Raw genomic sequence first — 19,035 nt, forward strand, 5'->3', positions numbered from 1 at the left:
TAGTGGCTGGAAACAATTTATTTACAATATACTTGTTGATACAGAAAATGATGTTGTTGGCAGGAGTTCTAACATTAGCATGTCACATACCATTCTGACAGTGTTACCTTTGGCTTCTACTGGTGTATCAACAGGTGAGTGGTCATAAATATTTATTACTAAGAATAATAAGCATTAAATAGAGTCGACAGGTCAATATTGCTGGAAACAAATTATGAATTAATTGACCAGGAAGTGTCAGGTGTTGTTTGGCTTTTACGTTGCTTTTAGAGAGTTTGTGAACAAACGTTGCTGGATTCTGCAACACTATTGACCTATTCTCTACACTGGCATTTCACCAGAAACAAAACGCCATTGTACATGTTTAACCTTACCTCCAGGTATACTGTGAGAACCATGGTCACGAGTGGGAAAATATCATGGTCCATTTCAATGGTGCCTTTCTCACCGGAAATGCATAGTTAGGCAAACGGGTATTATGTTTATTGAACAATCGGGGATTTATCTTTAATCGTGTACCAGTCACATTTTCTCAATGTTTTTTAATCACAGAGACACTTCGTATATTTTCTGTTTTCGACAATGTTATTAGAAAAACTTGCATAAACTTTCCTATTTTTTCCGGTCCGGACGAAAACAGATATTCTGATTGGCTGATGTGGAAACATTTTTCTATAACTTTGATGAAAATATAAAAAAGACAAGTGTCTCTGTTAATTAAAACATTCAGAAAATGTGACCGGTGCATGATGTAAAATAAACTGTCAATTGATAAATATTTATAGTACCTGTTTGTTGAACTGCATGTTTTAGTTAAAAAAATGTGCGATTGAAATGGGTAATTATAGTTTCCTTTTCATTACCATGACTCTCTTAGTAAAGTACTCGGCCATACTTACAGATTACTTAAATACGTAAAATGCATGACCTACAATATATGTTCAACATAACGTTAAGCAGGGAAGGTGCCAAAACCAGAAAACATACCTTCTAACTTAATTTTGGCCATGAGATAAGCAGGAAAATATGACTAAATATTTTTCTCACACTTGCCAGCATTTTCTGCAGAGTGCACTTCACAGGTGAAACATATCTTTCATATTGCAGACACGCCTCTTAAAAGGTTAACATTTTTGTTAACGTTAATGGTTTGTTCTCTCTCATTTTCACCTTGTAGATGAATCTCAAACATTTTAAACCGAAGAAAATTTGTACCCAACAAAATGGCACTGCTCCCATCATCTTTTTACCCAGTTGATGTTAAACTTAATACTACATAGAAATGTACCTAGAAGGTATATTTTTAAAAAAAAATGCATATTTCCCCAATCAATAATTTAGATAAGTCTTGCTATTATATCTAGAAGATATTATCAAAGGACAATAACTCGGTAAAAGAAATCCAACCGAAAGGTATCGACTATAAATATAACGCTTTTTTGAAGTGTTTCTTTGAAAATGCAGATAAAGTCCAGATAAGTATCTCTGTGTTGACTTTATTTCTGAAAATAAAACGGCCATAAATCTGTGAAAAAAACACATACCATAAAACCTGTAAAAACACAACTCGACTTGGTACAGATTGTTCCTATGTTGTGACATGTAACTGCAAGAAATCGTTTGTGGACATATTTTATTTCTAAGAGACTATATAAATGTCCGAAATATATAATCCGAGCAATAAGTGCAATATGCAAAACTAACGCAAAACCGATAATCTGTGTTGAGTTTTAATTATATCTGACCTTTAGTTAAGGAGCAGAAGCGAGGATATGATTCATTGACAACCCGAACGGACGAACAGCGAGCCAAACACAACGGTCAAAGCCGAGTCTCTTGTGTACTGTTTATATGGCACATCACGTTTTGAATAAATTCTGCCAGTGATTTTTTTTCCATATTGACATACATTCTGTGATTTTCTGACTCAAATTACATGTACCTTATTACAACACTGTCCATATGCTATGGTTTAATCTTCAACCAAAATATATTGCTTTTTCTGGTTTGGGTATTCCGCCGTATTTCAACAGACTTTTAGTTTACTATGAATGTCAGTAAATAAAATCTTGGATCATTTGCCCGTCTTTGCCTATTTTCCAGTGCCAAACACGTGCTAGATGAGGTGGACAAGTGGCTTCATACATACTCTCGTTCTTCGGTCGTGTCGTCGTGGCTACATTCATTACGCAATGTGTTTTCTTGTTTCCAAGAAAAGACATTTAGTTGTGAATTTCCTTGTGTTGCAAACTGTTTTGATAAAAATATAGTTTGAAGATGCGGTATACAGTAAATGATTAAATCAAAATTGCAAAAATACTTGGGCAATACACATTTCAAAATGATTGTTACAGTATCAATGAGATGAAAGCACACGAAAATACGCAGACATTCTCCTGTATCAGATACATATATTAACGTTCTAGACACTACCAACATGTGTCTACTACCTCTGCATTAATCAAACAGCTACCCTTTTTGTCCTACTAAACTAAAAAGTAAACATACCCGATAGTTTAGCCATTAAGTCAGTCTGCCAATTTCCTTCTGTGCCACTATATATGATGATACCCTAGTGTTAATTTGTGATATTTCAGTTTATTTTTTCAATGAATGCAAGATAAAAGTTAAAACGATAGTTTCAAATATTTAACGTTAACATTTGAAAAGGAACAGTAACCCTTTGACTTAAAAAATCCTCATTAAATAACCAGAAAGTATGTGTGTGTCTATCTTGATACCAAAAGTATGCCAGTTTATCCAACAGAAGTCGTTTTACAGCATGTTATCGCCTTGTGCTTTAGTTTCTACTAATTTCTTTTGAAAAAAAAAAACAATACTAGCGTCACAAGAGAAAAATAGTTGTGAACCTACAGGCACTCAAAACCTAGACCTCCGAGTTTTTCGGCTGACACAGTAACCACTAGACCACTGCTTTCATAACGCATTAATTATGATATCTTGCCTTCGTACTTATGGTATATTTGGACGAATACCCTTTCAAACATTAGGCGATTCAATCATTATTTCGCACGAGTACGAGTAGTCAGCTAGATGGCTTCCTCGCGTGAAGAATTACGCATCCTAAGCGAGGTTTCAATCCAACAGATTTGGGGGACAAGTGATTTGAAGTCGTAGGTCTTAAACATTTGTTCACGGAGGCCCCGAAATAGATTTTATCCAATACGGAAATATAATGGACTGTCCTGTGGTACATATGCAAATTGCCGACTGGCTGAGAAAAAAATTGGTATAGAATAATATTACATATGTTAGGATATGACCGGCGCCTACATCACATAGCCCCTATTGGATGTACATACGTATTGAGTGTGCAATACGGGGCATTCAATGCGTGCTAGAGAATCAATTTGACCTGGTGGAAATAACCTTTATACATGCTAACAGGTGACTTTGGAACATTGTGCAAGTTAAGAGTGAAATTTGAAGCGCACAAAATCCAGTGTTTTTTTTTCTCCGGTGCCTCACTGCCTTCCATTGTTTGTTTGTTTGTTTGTTTTGACGTTGTTGTCGAATTGTTTCACTTTATCGTTTTTACACCAATACAATCGTCGTGCGCTGTTCGGAGTGGCTGTCTTCTACCTCCTGATGTGGTATATTAAATTTGTTTAGACAACAACAAATATCATTTTTGTGAGACTATTGTGTTTTCATCAAAAGTACATGTTTCGGTTGTGTTTTAAGATTTGTGGTATTTGAACAAAGATGCAGTAATTTTGAAAAAGGTAACTAAAGAAAAACATATAAAAGTCTCGCTTAGAAATTTAGTTTAAATTTGACAAATGTTTTTAAAAACTTTTGACTAGAAAGCTTGCTTTGTTTTTCCTGTTCTATGCATTAACATACGTGCACGTTGGAAGTATATTTCCAGGTGAATTGTAGGTGTTAAACACCTGCTGGCTATCAAACATCGCCTAAGATAATAATCGATTTACAACTGATATTTTCCGATAAGTTTCCCTTTGTTTTTGTAATGTTTAAGTGCAATGTACAGTACGAAATATTGTTTAGATAAACTTGTAACAAATATCTGCCAGATAGACGTTCGTTGAATGACTTTCTTTCGACAACGTAAAATGTGAGTGTAGATTTGCCGCGCCATTTCAAAGCCAATATTGAGGGAAAAATGGTCTGTTGAAGTAATTTATTTGAAACAAAGCAATCAATATATAATAGAATGAATGAAAATTAATTTTAATTATTTAAAGCGAATGTTTGTATACATAAAATATCACAAGAAGCACTATCACTCTTAGTCTTGGTGTAAACCATATATTTTTCACGTGGGACTGCTCAATTTATTAGTTTGTGTTTTAAACATCTTCGTTAGCACCTGTCGCATCTGATGAGCAGAACTTCGTCTCCTTGGTTTACTTTCCAACAATTTACGTCTTCTTATTTCTCTATGTAGTTCATGGAATAACTCGTAAATTTCATCGCCTCCATCGGAAGCGGAAGTTTCGAAAAACGCGCATGCCCAGTCGGATGCCACACGCTCTCCCTCGCTAGAGGGTACATTTACTTCGTGAAGTAAGTCTATTTTATTGCCAACAAGTACACACTGTACGTTTGTTTTCTTGATATCGTCTATGCATTGTTTTAAGTTACAGGCTTCCTCGAAACTCTGTCTGTCGTTGACGGCATACACGAGCACAAAGCCGTCTGCCCATCTCACGTGACCATCCCTGTGCATCGTCCATTCCTGCAATGAGAGATAAAGTAATTTACTATAGCAGCAAAACAATAACACAACAACAAAGAAGAGGATATTCAAGCAACAATAAAAATAGTAACCACACGTTTCAAATATCGCAAGGGCATGTAGTATTACACTACTGTAGTGTAAAACTATTTTGACCTTGATTTTGTTTGTAATATATCGTAAGACGTTGGTCGATCTGTTTTTGTATGTAATAGGTAAAGGAAGAAGAAAGTACGATGTTTCGGCCAAAAATACTATAAAGAACTTTGATCTGGTCTTTTCATATTGAATATATCATACTCGGTAAACAAAATTACTATTTTACTCGTTGAATAAATTCGGTATGAAAAGTCACCCGTGTAAGATTCTCTACATAAAATATATCAAAATGTTTATCCAGAACCTAAAATACATTTGTGAATATTCTGTCAAAAGTGTACATCACTAAAGCTCAAACACTTTACCTATCCAATTTAAGATTTGTATGCTGTACTTGAATTCACCCGTACGAGTATATTTTAAGTGTTTTTCCAGATCATCCAATGTACGTTATGATAAGGCATTTTAACATACATATCATGTTTCTTCTTCCAGATAATATAACGGAAATGAAAGCATTTCAAGGAGAGTACAGTATACCAAGACTTAGAAAATACTAAAGGAACAATGTTGCTTCAATAGAAGATCCATCTACATATCAGAAAGATGACGTATATACATGTTGTTAAACCACTGCAAATTTTGAATGTTTTACAGGTATATGTATATGAATAATCGCTTTCTTTATAACCTCGAAAATGATTTTAAAATTCAGGTGGCAGTTTTTATTTTTAACAAGGGCATGGTTATAAACAAGGATGTTTGCACAATAACTTTTGCATCCTGTTTAAATATCCTGCTGATGTGCCTTAAAATGAATAGTTATTATTCAATTATCTGCAGTAAAGAGTTTATATTTGTTTGTGCAAATAAACTGCATTACCCTGTTTGTTAAGAAACTTTAAATGTACAACTGTGTATGCAGGGTATAACCCTAAGCTGTATAACTTGATTATTTTAAATTGGTAAGGAAAAAAAAACAGTAGATCGTAGAAAATGTGAAGCAAATCATGTAACTTAATGTCTATAACCTAAACAAGCATCTCTTACATAAAATACCAATCAAAATACAAAACATGATGATTTCCAGTACAAACAGATGTAATTATCTCATAAACACTTTAATGATTTCCTTCCCATAACTCCCCAAAGATAATTAGGATAGACATATCAGTATTTGTTGATTACAATGGAATACCCTTGACCGTCTATAATGTATTTACAATATGTTTATATACACGGTGAATGCTAAATCAGAACTGATGTTCTTGGCAAACGAGCCAATATGAGCACTTAACATGTCTTTCAGAATGTATCAGTTTTGCCACATACTGGTGTTTTAGGTCGTATCAACAGGTGAATGGTCATTATAGAGTATCTCTAGGCATAAATAAACCATGAGTACTTAGTGGTTCTGACAGGTAACTGTCAATTGAACCAACTATTTCCCTCAACAGGCAAATACTACGACGCTTTGCTACAGTCAGTGTGGCTAACGTCTAGATTTATTTTTCTTTCACTCATTTCTCTTGTATACTCTGACCGATCTTTCTTAGCTCCGATAATCTATGTTTTAAGAAGAAAATGGACATATTAGACAAAATTTGACTAGCCTTGGGAGTTATCTCCTTTGAACAGGACGCCAAGAAGAAGAAGATGAAGAACGTAGAGATCAAGTGATATGAAGCATTAAGGGACAAAACCAAGGAAATTAATACAGATGCATGAACACTTAAATACCCTGAGCTTAATACATTTATATACTGTAGAAAAAATTACCGTGATTGAAAAAAGTGTTCAACTATATTTAAGAAATGGTTTAAATGTGTGGCAGCTTAGTCTTAATAGACAACTTTATTTTAAACAGCGATACTGTCAAGAATAATATCTGAAGTCTCTACCAGGAACAGCTGTTTATGGGATCTGGCGGTTCATTCAATGGTTCTTACAGTACAGTGCTATGATGCGTGAGGGGCGTTTCACATTTTATTATCTCTCATCAACAGACTCAGTCAAACAGAGTATGATGATATTAAGCTTGGTTTAGCTTCAATAAACTTTTTCAAATGATTTTCGTTACAGATAATGAACGTTATACACAGTATAAAAAATCTGTTTATTACCTATACGAGTAGCTAAAGACGGCAATGTAGTACTTTAGTTTTCTCCAGGAAAAAAATGTATTACCATTTTATGTATAAACAATGTTGGGGAATATGTTTTAATGACAGTGAATACGACTACATGTATATCCCATGCTGTTTCAGTTCTGTTACTTCACAAATTTCATTTTTTACTTGGTTTCAAGTATATTATCTGCCAAAGGCTTCCGAACAATATTAGGTTTAATCGAAATATTTGGCCTAGGTATCAATGTAAAATTGACTTTACAGATTTTTATTAACTATCACCACAACGATCTTTAAGTGCTGTGTGGTAGCTGTAAAATGTCTCCCCGAACTTAGATTCAGTGTTGTTATATGTTCTGATCCTTTGGGATAATGGGGTCCATTCAATAAACGTGTAATAGAGTTCCGCTTAAGCCGGTGCTAGGGGCGTGAGAGGTGTTGCATACACCTCTCATGAACAGACTTAATCAAACCGAGTTTGCTATTATTCTGTTTGGTTGCATTCTTTGCTTCCAAAGGATTTTTTTACAGATTTGAAAACTCCTATTTACATACACTTGAACATGCAGGCACATCAACAGTATTTATAACATATAAGTACCATTAACCAAAGGCATATTCTTGTTTGGACCTTTTTGCCAAAGCAGGGCGCTTTAGTATGAACCATATGATTGCCTTAACCCTTAGCCTGCTAAATTTCTATAATGGACTGGTCCATCATTCAATTTGGGCAATACCATTTATTATTCGAAGGGGTGTTTACTGAAAATTTACTGACTGAATAGCGAACAGTGCAGACCATGATCAGACTGCACGGATGTGCAGGCTGATCTTGGTCTGCACTGGTCGCAAAGGCAGAATTACTGCCATCAGCAGGCAAAGGGTTAACATTAGCAGACATATAATGCATTATATGACTAAAAATTAAATGTAGAATATGCGTAAAAATTCACCTGTCCAGCAGTATCAAGTATTTCCATGGCAACAGGTTCGTCATCTATTGTTGTATGATGTTTGTACGTGCATTCTGAAAAAGAGCAAGATGTACTTTTTGTAACATTACTTTAAAGAAGGAAAGTATCCTAGGAAATGTATGTATATATTTTGGGAGCGTTTTAATTCGAACAAAGGTTTGGTGATTCGACTGGCGAACACAAGCAATGAGTATGCTAATCATATAAACTAAAACATCAAAATTGTTGCAATAAAAAAATTAAATAGTCATTTCAATAAATGAAATACCGTCTAACATCATAAATACGGAGCAGATATTTTAATGTTTGCTTTTAATCATGAGGTCGCGCTTTTTGTTTGAAAAACCGGATATCTAAATATGATACAAAAAGAAATGTTTTCCTGTTGTACATGGTGTCCTATAATACTTTATTTCTTTACAATTGCCTTAAACATTAATAATAATGTTTCATATTGAAATCTGGATAATTTCGTGGCTCCCCTTTTCACTGCCTGTGTTGAAAGACAGTTCCGTCTCAGGTTTCTGTCACAGGAGGGGTATCACGTTATATTATTCAGGCTATTCTTTGATATCGGTAAAGAAAGACTGGCAATACCCAAAGTGAACGATATAGATTGTCGATTTAAAAAAACACTGAATGAAAGAAGGGAGATCAAATCAAAAAGAAGACTTGTAGTTTGAGAGTATCGAACAAGACAATAAGTCTCCGAGAAAACGCAACGAAGCTGAAGAGAATCGAACTGAAGTAATGGCAAGCTGTAGTGTTCTCTGAACGTAACGATTTCATAAAATCTGCAGCTATGCATAAGTACCAGATGGCAAATGAATTCTATGAATAATATTTAGTAATTCTTCTCATATAATAAGGACAATTAAACGTGATCTTTACTTCCATATTCTTAAAAAAAAAGCCATACGCGAGGATCGAAAGTATAAATGTTGGTCATGTATATTTTCTTGTTTTAAAGCATTCAGAGACAAGATCATTTCATTTAAGACAGAAAATCACATTTTCCTCTTGCATTATTAAGACGTGCTATATAACACGTGGGTCAAGTATCCAAAATGAATTGAAGAGCCACTCACATTCCTGCATTTACTTCAGCATGAGCAGCTTAGACAGTTTCGATCTGTTTCGTATCAATTTCAGGATGTTTTAGAGAAGCATGTCTATCATTTATTTTATAAATGAAAACAAAGAGCAGACAACATTACAATGGCTTTTTCATCGGCAACATCCGGGAGGAAGGAAAAAGGTAATTATATCTTGACATATTGCATTATTTCAATAACAAGGATCTTTGTTTTCTTTTATATTTTAAATAAAAAATCAAACTTCCACTGATAGAAAAGAAATCATAAACTTTTCATACGACTGGACGGGCTGTGTATAATCAGACATTTTTGTACTGCTTTTATTTCAATTTTAACGATTAATTTTGGTAGGACTATGTCAACTAGAACCTGAATGATTTGAAGAAAGGATGAAACAGCATGTTACTCGTGATTTCTCCTCTAGAAAGAAGACACTCTTGAAAAGTATTACAACATTTGGTAAAAGAAATGCTTTATCTCTTTCAAACGATTAAATGTGTAAACAGGTGTATTCAAATAAGCACAGAAGATTTTATTCAGTATAGAATTTTTGATCAACTTCGAATTTTGATTATTTCTTAAAAGAGAAGATATTAATGGCGTCTGTCAGGCTACTTATCAGTTATATTTTTAGCTGTAAACAATTAAAATTGAGGAATCAGCTGGTAAACGCACTTAATGCATCTGTTGGAGGATTTCCTTCACAACATAGAGAAATAACCGTTTGTTTTGGGAATATTTTCCTATAGTTATATCTATAGTGTATATGTGTTAAAATCTATGGTGACCCATTTTTGCCATGTGGTGCTGTCGCCCTCGCCAAAACAACAATACGACAGCACGATAAACCATTTTTGTCGTGCCCTTGTGTTTGCGGGGGCACCAACAGCACAACGTGGCAGAAACAAAACCGCCATATACATGTACAGATCACAAACGTAGATTAGAAACGCCTGTGCACATATAAACGATTTCCCATTAAAGCCAACAACACAGGCATGGAACCTTAACATAATCACCAATTTTTTTCTAAGAAAAGAACTGATTAACTAAATTCACAAGTTACAACAGATGTATTATATGAAATAAATAGTTACTTAACCCTACCTAATGTTGGATCGTACTCCCAAATGAAGCGTCTCGTGAGGAACCTTACAACTAAAGCTGAAAAAGAAGTACGAAATACTTTTAGTACAATTTAAAACATACTGCACATATACTCAGAGCTGGTGTTCTAAGAATGTAGCAGTATTTTCCATGTTTACAGTGAATTATTGGAGAACAGAGTGAAATAGGTCTAGTATGTTCACAGTTAAGAAACAGAAACTACAAAATGGTTTTCCGCCCGGTTAGCTCAGTAGGTAGAGCGTTGGTCTACGGATCTCGGGGTCGTGAGTTCGATCCTCGGGCGGGGCGTATCTTCTCCGTGACTATTTGTTAAACGACATTGTGTCTTAAATCATTAGTCCTCCACCTCTGATTTATGTGGGGAAGTTGGCAGTTACTTGCGGAGAACAGGCTTGTACTGGTACAGAATCCAGGAAACTGGTTAGGTTAACTGCACGCCGTTACATGAATGAAATACTGTTGAAAAAGGGCGTTAAACCCAAAAACAAACAAACAAACAAAATGGTTCGCATTTACTTAAACACGGAATAAAATGAAAATGTATTTGTTTAACATGTATTTACGGTGCCCCTAAAGTGACATGTTACACATTTGTTTTTCCAATTAGTAATGTGAGACTTTTTTTTTCGTTTAAACGAAATGTTAATTTCGTATTTTCGTTATAACGAAATCATTTTCGTTTAAACGAAATAAGTTATTTCGTTTAAACGGAATCATTTCATTTAAACGAAATAGTTATTTCGTTTAAACGAAATAGTTATTTCGTTTAAACGAAATGATTCGTTTAAACGAAATAACTTCTTTCGTTAAACAAAATTAAGTTATTTCGTTTAATAGAAGAAATCATTTCGTTTAAACAATAAGTTATTCGTATAAACGAATAACGTTATTTCGTTTAAACGAACGAAATGATTTCGTTTAAACGAAATATGTTATTTCGTTTAAACGAAATAAGTTATTTCGTTTAAACGAAATCATTTCGTTTTTAAACGAAATAGTTATTTCGTTTAAACGAAATCATTTCGTTTAAACGAAATAAGTTATATCGTTTAAACGAAATAAGTTATTTCGTTTAAACGAAATGATTATTTCGTTTAAACGAAATCATTTCGTTTAAACGAAATAAGTTATTTCATTTAAACGAAATGATTTCGTTTAAATGAAATGATTTCGTTTAAACGAAATGAATATTTCGTTTAAACGAAATGAATATTTCGTTTAAACGAAATAACTTATTTCGTTTAAACGAAATAAAAAAAAGTCTCACATTACCTAATTGGAAAAAATGTGTGTAACATGTCACTTTAGGGGCACCGTATGTATTAAAGGTAATAAACATCTTTCATTTGTGCACAATATATCTTATATTTTCAAGAGTGGCGTAGCTACACTTCGCCTGAAAGTATTGTATCTGATTTTCACTCGGCGAAAGATATTTCGCTCTTACACTGAAACAAACAAGTATCGTAGATACGTGATGTGATCGAATGCATAAATGCAGTATACATCAGACAGACATAGGGACAGTCAGACAGACAGCAGATACAGAAAATAAGAATGTAAAATAGCATGTTAAAGACATGACTATTTAGCTAAATATTATGAACAGAATCATTGAGAAAGAGTTATGAGAGACTGCCATTTTAAAACTTTACGTTCTTTATATCCACATAGACATAGTTTGTTTTACTAAGTCTGTGGGATATTGCCCTTAGCCCTTCGGTATAACTGTAACGATTTACGGGTGTGTGCATTTCTTGTATTCCTATGGATATTACCTAACCTGCTCTGTATTCAGTGCTAAAAACAAAACAGCTGTCCATAAAGTGCCTCTTTATATGCTAACAGTTTGTATTCCGGAATTATTAAACCCAACAGTAATTCAACCGCATTGTAAAGTACATCCTAAGGTTCAAATTAACAAACCCGCTTAACCGAAATATAACCAACTCCTATCTACTTATTAAAATGCTCTGTGGTGTTTTATTACCCTTGACGCTCATTAAAATGCATTAACCTTTTCATTATCAAATACACAGGAAACACGATAAAGAGAAATTCAGCGAAGTTATCTCAAAATCTTGAAGATGAAAGAACGTGACATATCTGGCATGCATGTCAATTCATTTAAAATTCTAAACCACTACCTCTAGGGGTATAATTAAAGTCAGCGGCACTTAACAGCTACTATTCGCTTCAAATAAAATTAATTGATATTTGTAATACACTTCAACGGAATTTATAACGGTCAGTTTTTTTCGTATAAAAGCATGGGAGTTTCAATATTTGATTATCGGAGCAATTCAACGACTCACGCGTATAAACGAAGTCGAACACTCAACACATAAAAATCTACCCTTTGAGCCTGTTTGAAAAGAAATAGATAAATATGTAAATTTGCTCACTCGGGTAGTCTATTTACAATACATATATTTGAATAATGATGAGAACATAAATGTATCAAAACCCAAAGCTGTATGAACCACTTATTTTTTAAAAGACCAAGGACGAACTTTTTTTCTCTCTCTTTAATGCAGTAGTACATGGATCTTAATGATTGTGTTTACATAATTTTGTCAGCTGTCAAACTGTTTCAGTTCATGTTACATTAATCCCAGTCATAGGTAAGAAGCATTAAGGTTTGGTCTCCTGAATTTTAGTGTCAATTTCTATATGTAAATACAATGGATACTCTTATTTTTTCCACTGTTCACAGAAAAACATGTATAATGACTATAATACAAAAACAGTCTTTTTCATGTTCTTCGTAGTTAAGGAGAAGTAGAGGTTAAACAGTCACTGTGTTTCATAAATAAATATATCTTTATTTAACGTTTGGGAACTTCGACTCCTTTTGTTAATTTCAACATTAACTGTTTACCAATTTCTCAACACAAATAAGTAAGATAACTTACCTGATTTACCTACACCAGGGCCTCCAAGAATGCAAATTTTAGATTCCACAGATTTTCCTTTGCAGTTTGAAGACATGTCTATCCTTTAATCATCTTATCTCTTAGGGAAAACATTAAGTAAATCCTGCTTCGTCCAATATTAATTCCAACCAAATCCTTTTTAAAGCCGTTTATTTTTATCTTAATAAAACTACATCATAAAACTCCAGACAGAAAAAAAAATGAATTTCTTTCACAGCCGCTATTCAGACTTCTACATCGTAAATGCATTCACACCCATATGCACCAATTACATTAAATCACAATTATATAGGTATAAATTTCCCTTTTCACTACACTTCCTCGCTCGCCCTCTTAAACGTTTTAACAGGTGGGTTTAACAGTATATGAAATCTGAAAAGCAGAACAGAAAGAAAATAACACAGTTACAAAAATAAACATATTTCATCCGTGAAATTAGGAAATAAGATATAAAATACAACTGTAAGAAAAACATGAAAGTGTTACGTTATTTTTTATGTCAATAACCACAATTCGCGGTCATTCACTTTTTACATTAATTTACCGATAGGTGAAAATTGAGATTTTAAGCAGATATTCAAAAGTGCCTATTTGTTTAATGCAGTGATATGGGACAGTATATCTTACATTACATTTTCGTTAACCTTTTATCGTCACAAGTGAATTATTTTTTCGATATTTAATTCCATTTTAGCCATACTAAAGTATTTTATAATGGCTTTTGTAACTTTATAACATTTAGGACAAATACTTTCTAATTACTCATTGATTAGTAACGGTATGTTTCATGCCCCCGAGGGCTCTATCAAAAGGTACACAAAAAAAATGTTATAATACATTCCCTTAAAAACCTCAAAATTATATTAAACGGAAGTGTTCGTCTTCCTCGAAACAAAAGTATCCTAAATACTCATTAATTAATCAAAAGCAAAAACAACGTAGTTTTATCTTGACGACTGACAAAAAAAATCATACAAAGGCGCCTGTGTTATCCTATTGATTAATTCAACAGCACACAATGGATGATTTTTTTCATGACTTTTTCATGCATGCAAAACGTGCAAATTACTTTACCAAACATGTCTTGTTCATCTTTTGTTACAAATGCATTATTGTATGTTATCGTAAACGAAACATGTACCGGCTTGATGTTATCTAGCCGCAAATGCTGCTTTGATGTTATAACGCGTTTTTAAATGGAAGCTTAGAAGGATAAAGTCTCTTTTATACCGGATGAAACTTTCCCATACTCAAAATTCAATCTAAGGCCCTTTCTTGGAAAGTATAAACAAATAAAAAAAATACAGACGTAACTCAATTTTTCATATCATCCAACATGTTATTTACAAATGTGAATAAAAATATTCTAAAAGATCTTTTTTCCCACTAAAGAAATCAAGGCGGGAGAGTCTGGTGGGAAGATAAGATAAATCTGTTACTTGATTTAATGATGATCTGATGATGACAGAGAAATTTATTTAAATGATTTGATTCTGACAGGAAAAAAATCATATATATTATCTGTTTTAGATAATGCTTTTGATAATCAAAATGACAATAGAAAATGCAAAATTAATTAAAAGAATTTACCTTCAGTTATGATAAATCTCTAACATCAAATAGTCCATAAATCATATATTATGTTAGTTTGTGGAATAAATCACTATTAAATTACAAACGTATCAAAAATCTTGCATGAATATCCTGCAATCAAAACGTTTAAACCTTCGCATTTTATCAAGTTTTAAAATGTCTTATCGTCGATTTTAAGCCGTTGCGACGTTTAATTTCCACGTGTATCGCAGGTAAATGCGTTATGAACCCATTCATCAAAGTATTGAACAGGTGTAAACCTCTCGCCGAAAACTGCGCTGCTATAGGAAAACTTGTAGTTTTCTGTGAGTGTATTCATTTTTTTAATAATATTCATTTATATATCTACAGTGATTTATTTGCTGACACGTGCAGTGTTTATTGAGTTACGATGATCATTATCTTAATATAAGCACGTGTTTTCGACTGAAATTATCTTAATTTCTTTTGAAAAAGGAAAAAATCGCGGCTGACTAAAATGGATAAGTGCCATTTTCCATCTCTTCAACATTTTAAAAATGCAAACAAAATACCTTTTCTTTTTTCAACGTATTTTTCTTATTCACAAATAATCCCTGTCAATACTGGCTAACGGTTCGGCATGAGTTTTCAAACAAATGTGGATTTTATCCTCCTTGACGAAGGTATATAAGGGGCTTTTTATACGTGAGATTCTGTCCGTCGTACATGTAAAACCTACCTATTTTGTAAAATGTTTAAAAATCAGCATATATTATGTTTATTCAATTTTTTTTCAGATGTTCCCATAAACAATGGATTATGTGTGAATGTACGGTAGTGGAGTAACTTTTTCGCGGACATATATTTAAATCCATGTTGATAACACTTGGGGGTTTAAATGATGATTAAAGTTAGTGCAAATGGTATGTCGGTATTACTCAAATGGGTATCAGTTGCCAGGATCTTGTATCATGCTGTTATGAATGTCACTGGGCTGCAAAACAAAATATCATGTTATTTCTTCATCGATCGGTCATGAACACCTGTTAAATGCGGTCCTTACATAATTGATCCACTGCGGGAATACACCGATGTTAGGGAAGTCGAATACTTACTGTTAGACCAAAAACATTGTCGTGGTGTGGGGCGGATGACTAAGTATTTACACACATAAAAGTAGAATACTTTCACAGATAAGTGCTAAAAGTAATATTAAACAAAAATGGACTCATCAACTAGTCACAATTTTAGAATATTTGACGTATCAGTGTTATGATGACATTTGATAACAGAATTCTCGGGTTATTTGTTTGTCCACAATATTCCCTGGTACGTATACGCCGGTTCAAATGACCTTTTTAAAAGGGTCTTTAAAAATGTCATGATTTTAAAACATATAATAGGCTACTAAATGAAATGTTTTGTGAATTTATATCTATATCTATTAATCATGCACGAACAACCATCAGCTAAAATTATTCAATACGCAGAGCCTATAACTTGTAAATAATAGGTTGATTAATTAACTCGACATTTTAAAGTAAACATAACATTATGTATGTAACATATTGTCTTTATGTAGCTTAAAGATGTTTGTTTAACGGTATTTCGTTTCTCGTTTAGCTTGTTGTCCGCTTATTTCAAATATTTTGACCGGTGTTAATACCTATTGCAACCTGTTATAATTTACTTTTCGCTGAAATTATACTCAGCGTCACTGAAAAGTTACCACCCTATTGACCCCTATATTTTAAAACTCGCATCGAACTGTATTAAAAGCATAACATGACGATGTTTCTAACCCAACTAAGTAGTCATTGGTGCAAAGATTTGTCAAATTCGAAGAACTCTATTTGAGTCACGGGCTACACATTCAAAATGACTTTTTCGACAAAATTCGACATATACGCAAATTTTGTCGCAAATCATTCATCTCACTTGAAAGTTAGTGGACAGACTAAGAGAAAAACGTTCAAAACCAGAATATCTTTGCTAAGAATGACACATTTAAGGGACGCTCAACATCATCAGGCCATTGGTATTGTTGACGCCGGACTTTAATTTCGTGAAAATGCACGTCGTATGGGCTGTTCTCGCCTCACAGTCATGAAACTGGTAAGGAGACATAATCAGACAAGGTCTATGAGTGATAGACCGTGCACATTCTGTGAAAAAGTGACGTCAGTATTGTATAAAAAAATAAAGAGGTATATATAAATGGTAACTTTTCAGTGACGCCCAGTATACATTTTAGTAAATGAAGAGTCAAGTCACAGCTAATTGAAATCCGTAACTCCTCTTAAAAAACAATTCCTTTGAAAGCGTTATGCACTTAGAAACAAAAAGACGAAATTTAGTAAAGGACACGGAAATGCAAGTTGTTTTTCTGAGTTGCTTGCCTCTAGGTCTAACTCGATTGGAATACATTCGATTTTCGTTTGAAATGCAAGTTGTTTTTGAGTTGTTTGCCTTTAGGTCTAACTCGATTGGAATACATTTGATTTTGTTTGAAATGCAAGTTCAACTTGTTTTTTTTTTTGAGTTGTTTGCCTCTAGGTCTAACTCGATTGGAATACATTTGATTTTCGTTTGAAATGCAAGTTGTTTTTTTGAGTTGTTTGCCTCTAGGTCTAACTCGATTGGAATACATTTGATTTTCGTTAAGAACAGTATGATCTTCCTCCATAGTCGCTTATTGGTACGTTCTGATTGATGTGACCAAAAGCGATGATGGGACTTGTGTTGGTCCGTCTCGACGGTTGGCATCACGAATGGATTTTTATTCAAAAACAGCGAAACAGAGCAAAGCTAGACTCATTATTTCTTTGATTTTTGTGCGAGTAACTGCAAATGCATTGTCAAGCTGAAGCCCAGCTATGCCTGTGACATCGTGGAATGACCCCAGAGGACAAAGTACATAGTTTATATTTCATTAAAAGTATAACCCTTTTAATTTAGGAATGTTGAGTTAGGTTTTGCATGTAAACAGGTTTCTTAGAAACTACTAGGCCAAATGTTTTCAAACTTCACAAGTCCTTGGTGTCATGAACTAACCTCACAGGACAAGGTACCTAACTCTAAAAGATCTTTGTCTAAATATTGCCGCTTTCTAACATAGAATAATTTGGTTGAAGTTTTGCATGTAAGTAGTTTCTCAAAACCAACCAGGCTGAAGGCTTGCGAGTATCACGCATGAACAACTTACATGACTTTAGCTTATATCTAGTCAAACATTCTGCCCCTCTACATTCTCTTAACAATTTTTTTGTGAAAGTATTAATACAAGCAGGTTTTACAGAAACTGCTTAACTGAATACTTTCAAGCACATCACAAGTCTCTGGCATTTTAAATCAGCCTGATTTTTGTCTAAATTACGCTCAATTTGAAATAGAACTTTTATGCAAAATTTCTATGTAAGTAGGTTAATCAGCGACTATGTTCTAAATTCATAAGTACAAGACATCGTGAGATGACCATTCTGGGCTATGTTCCATTTCTCTGGCCTACAGTATACAAAAGTATGTCCTTTTTTTCAATGTAGGAGATTTTCGGTAAACCATATATATGTCCTTTAGTACTCAGTCGACCGCGTTGTCACTAGAAGCTCTTGATGCACATCTGGTGATAAGGCTATATATTTTGTAGAAACCCTTTTCAGACAAAGCAACTGAAGTCTTAGTTCTTTCTTTATAACATGGATAGATATATGTAACTTTAGAATTCCAGTCTTACAGAATACTGGTTATATGTGATTTAATGTTAATGTCAAATTTAGTTTTAGTTTATACTTATTTATTTTAGGTCGATTACGAAGCAAGTTCTACAACTTATATTAATCACTCTCGACAGCTCATTTCTGATTTAATCTATTGCCACGAGGGTATGAGAGAAGAGAAGCCAGTTTCCCTTTTAATGCTGAGCGCTAAGCAAGGAAGCTGCTGGTATCATTTTTCACGTTTTTTGGTATGACGCGACCGGGGATCGAACCTACGACAATGTCTAGTGAATGTTTTATTGTAGTCTAAAGCTGTATATTGAAAATTACAATGACATGGATGAGACATTAGTTAAATAGTAATAAATCAATTCATATGCTCGGGTGCGTTTGTTTACAATAATTTCTGCAAAACGCTGACGGATACACAAAACCACATGCATTTTTATCAGTGATTAATCAATTAACACCATCATTTATCACAACTCGTATTACAAAAAAAAGGTAAATACTATAATTGAAATAACGAGACTGATAAATATTTGGCAGACAGTCCCACCACTATGATTGGAAAAAGAGTGTTTTTGTGGAAAATAAAATTACGTAAGATTAATAAGAATATAATATTTTGGGTGAGACTATATGTAAAGCCAAACATCTGATAAACAAATGATTAGGT

General features: G+C 33.6%; 1 protein-coding gene and 1 long non-coding RNA gene across 3 annotated transcripts; one reads left to right on the forward strand and one right to left on the reverse strand.

Annotated features, from left to right (window-relative positions):
• Positions 1 to 4,151: 4,151 nt before the first annotated feature.
• On the reverse strand, positions 4,152 to 14,954 carry LOC123536643 (ras-related and estrogen-regulated growth inhibitor-like). The gene is made up of 5 exons (XM_045319972.2): positions 14,677 to 14,954; positions 13,066 to 13,458; positions 10,130 to 10,186; positions 7,905 to 7,978; positions 4,152 to 4,723 (listed from the first exon to the last, which is right to left on the reverse strand). Exons 2-5 carry the CDS (start codon positions 13,139 to 13,141, stop codon positions 4,301 to 4,303), a joined length of 630 nt encoding a protein of 209 aa, XP_045175907.1. The 5' UTR covers positions 13,142 to 13,458; positions 14,677 to 14,954; the 3' UTR covers positions 4,152 to 4,300.
• Positions 7,993 to 16,246, forward strand: LOC123536644 (uncharacterized). 2 transcript variants are annotated; one of them, XR_006683380.2, is made up of 3 exons: positions 7,993 to 9,183; positions 9,374 to 9,481; positions 15,438 to 16,246. It is a non-coding gene; the product is annotated as an uncharacterized LOC123536644 (long non-coding RNA). The 2 variants fall into 2 exon arrangements; XR_006683379.2 differs by having other exon boundaries at positions 7,993 to 9,481.
• Positions 16,247 to 19,035: the final 2,789 nt, after the last annotated feature.

Source organism: Mercenaria mercenaria, chromosome 17 (genome assembly GCF_021730395.1).
Source record: "Mercenaria mercenaria strain notata chromosome 17, MADL_Memer_1, whole genome shotgun sequence".
NCBI lineage: Eukaryota > Metazoa > Mollusca > Bivalvia > Venerida > Veneridae > Mercenaria > Mercenaria mercenaria.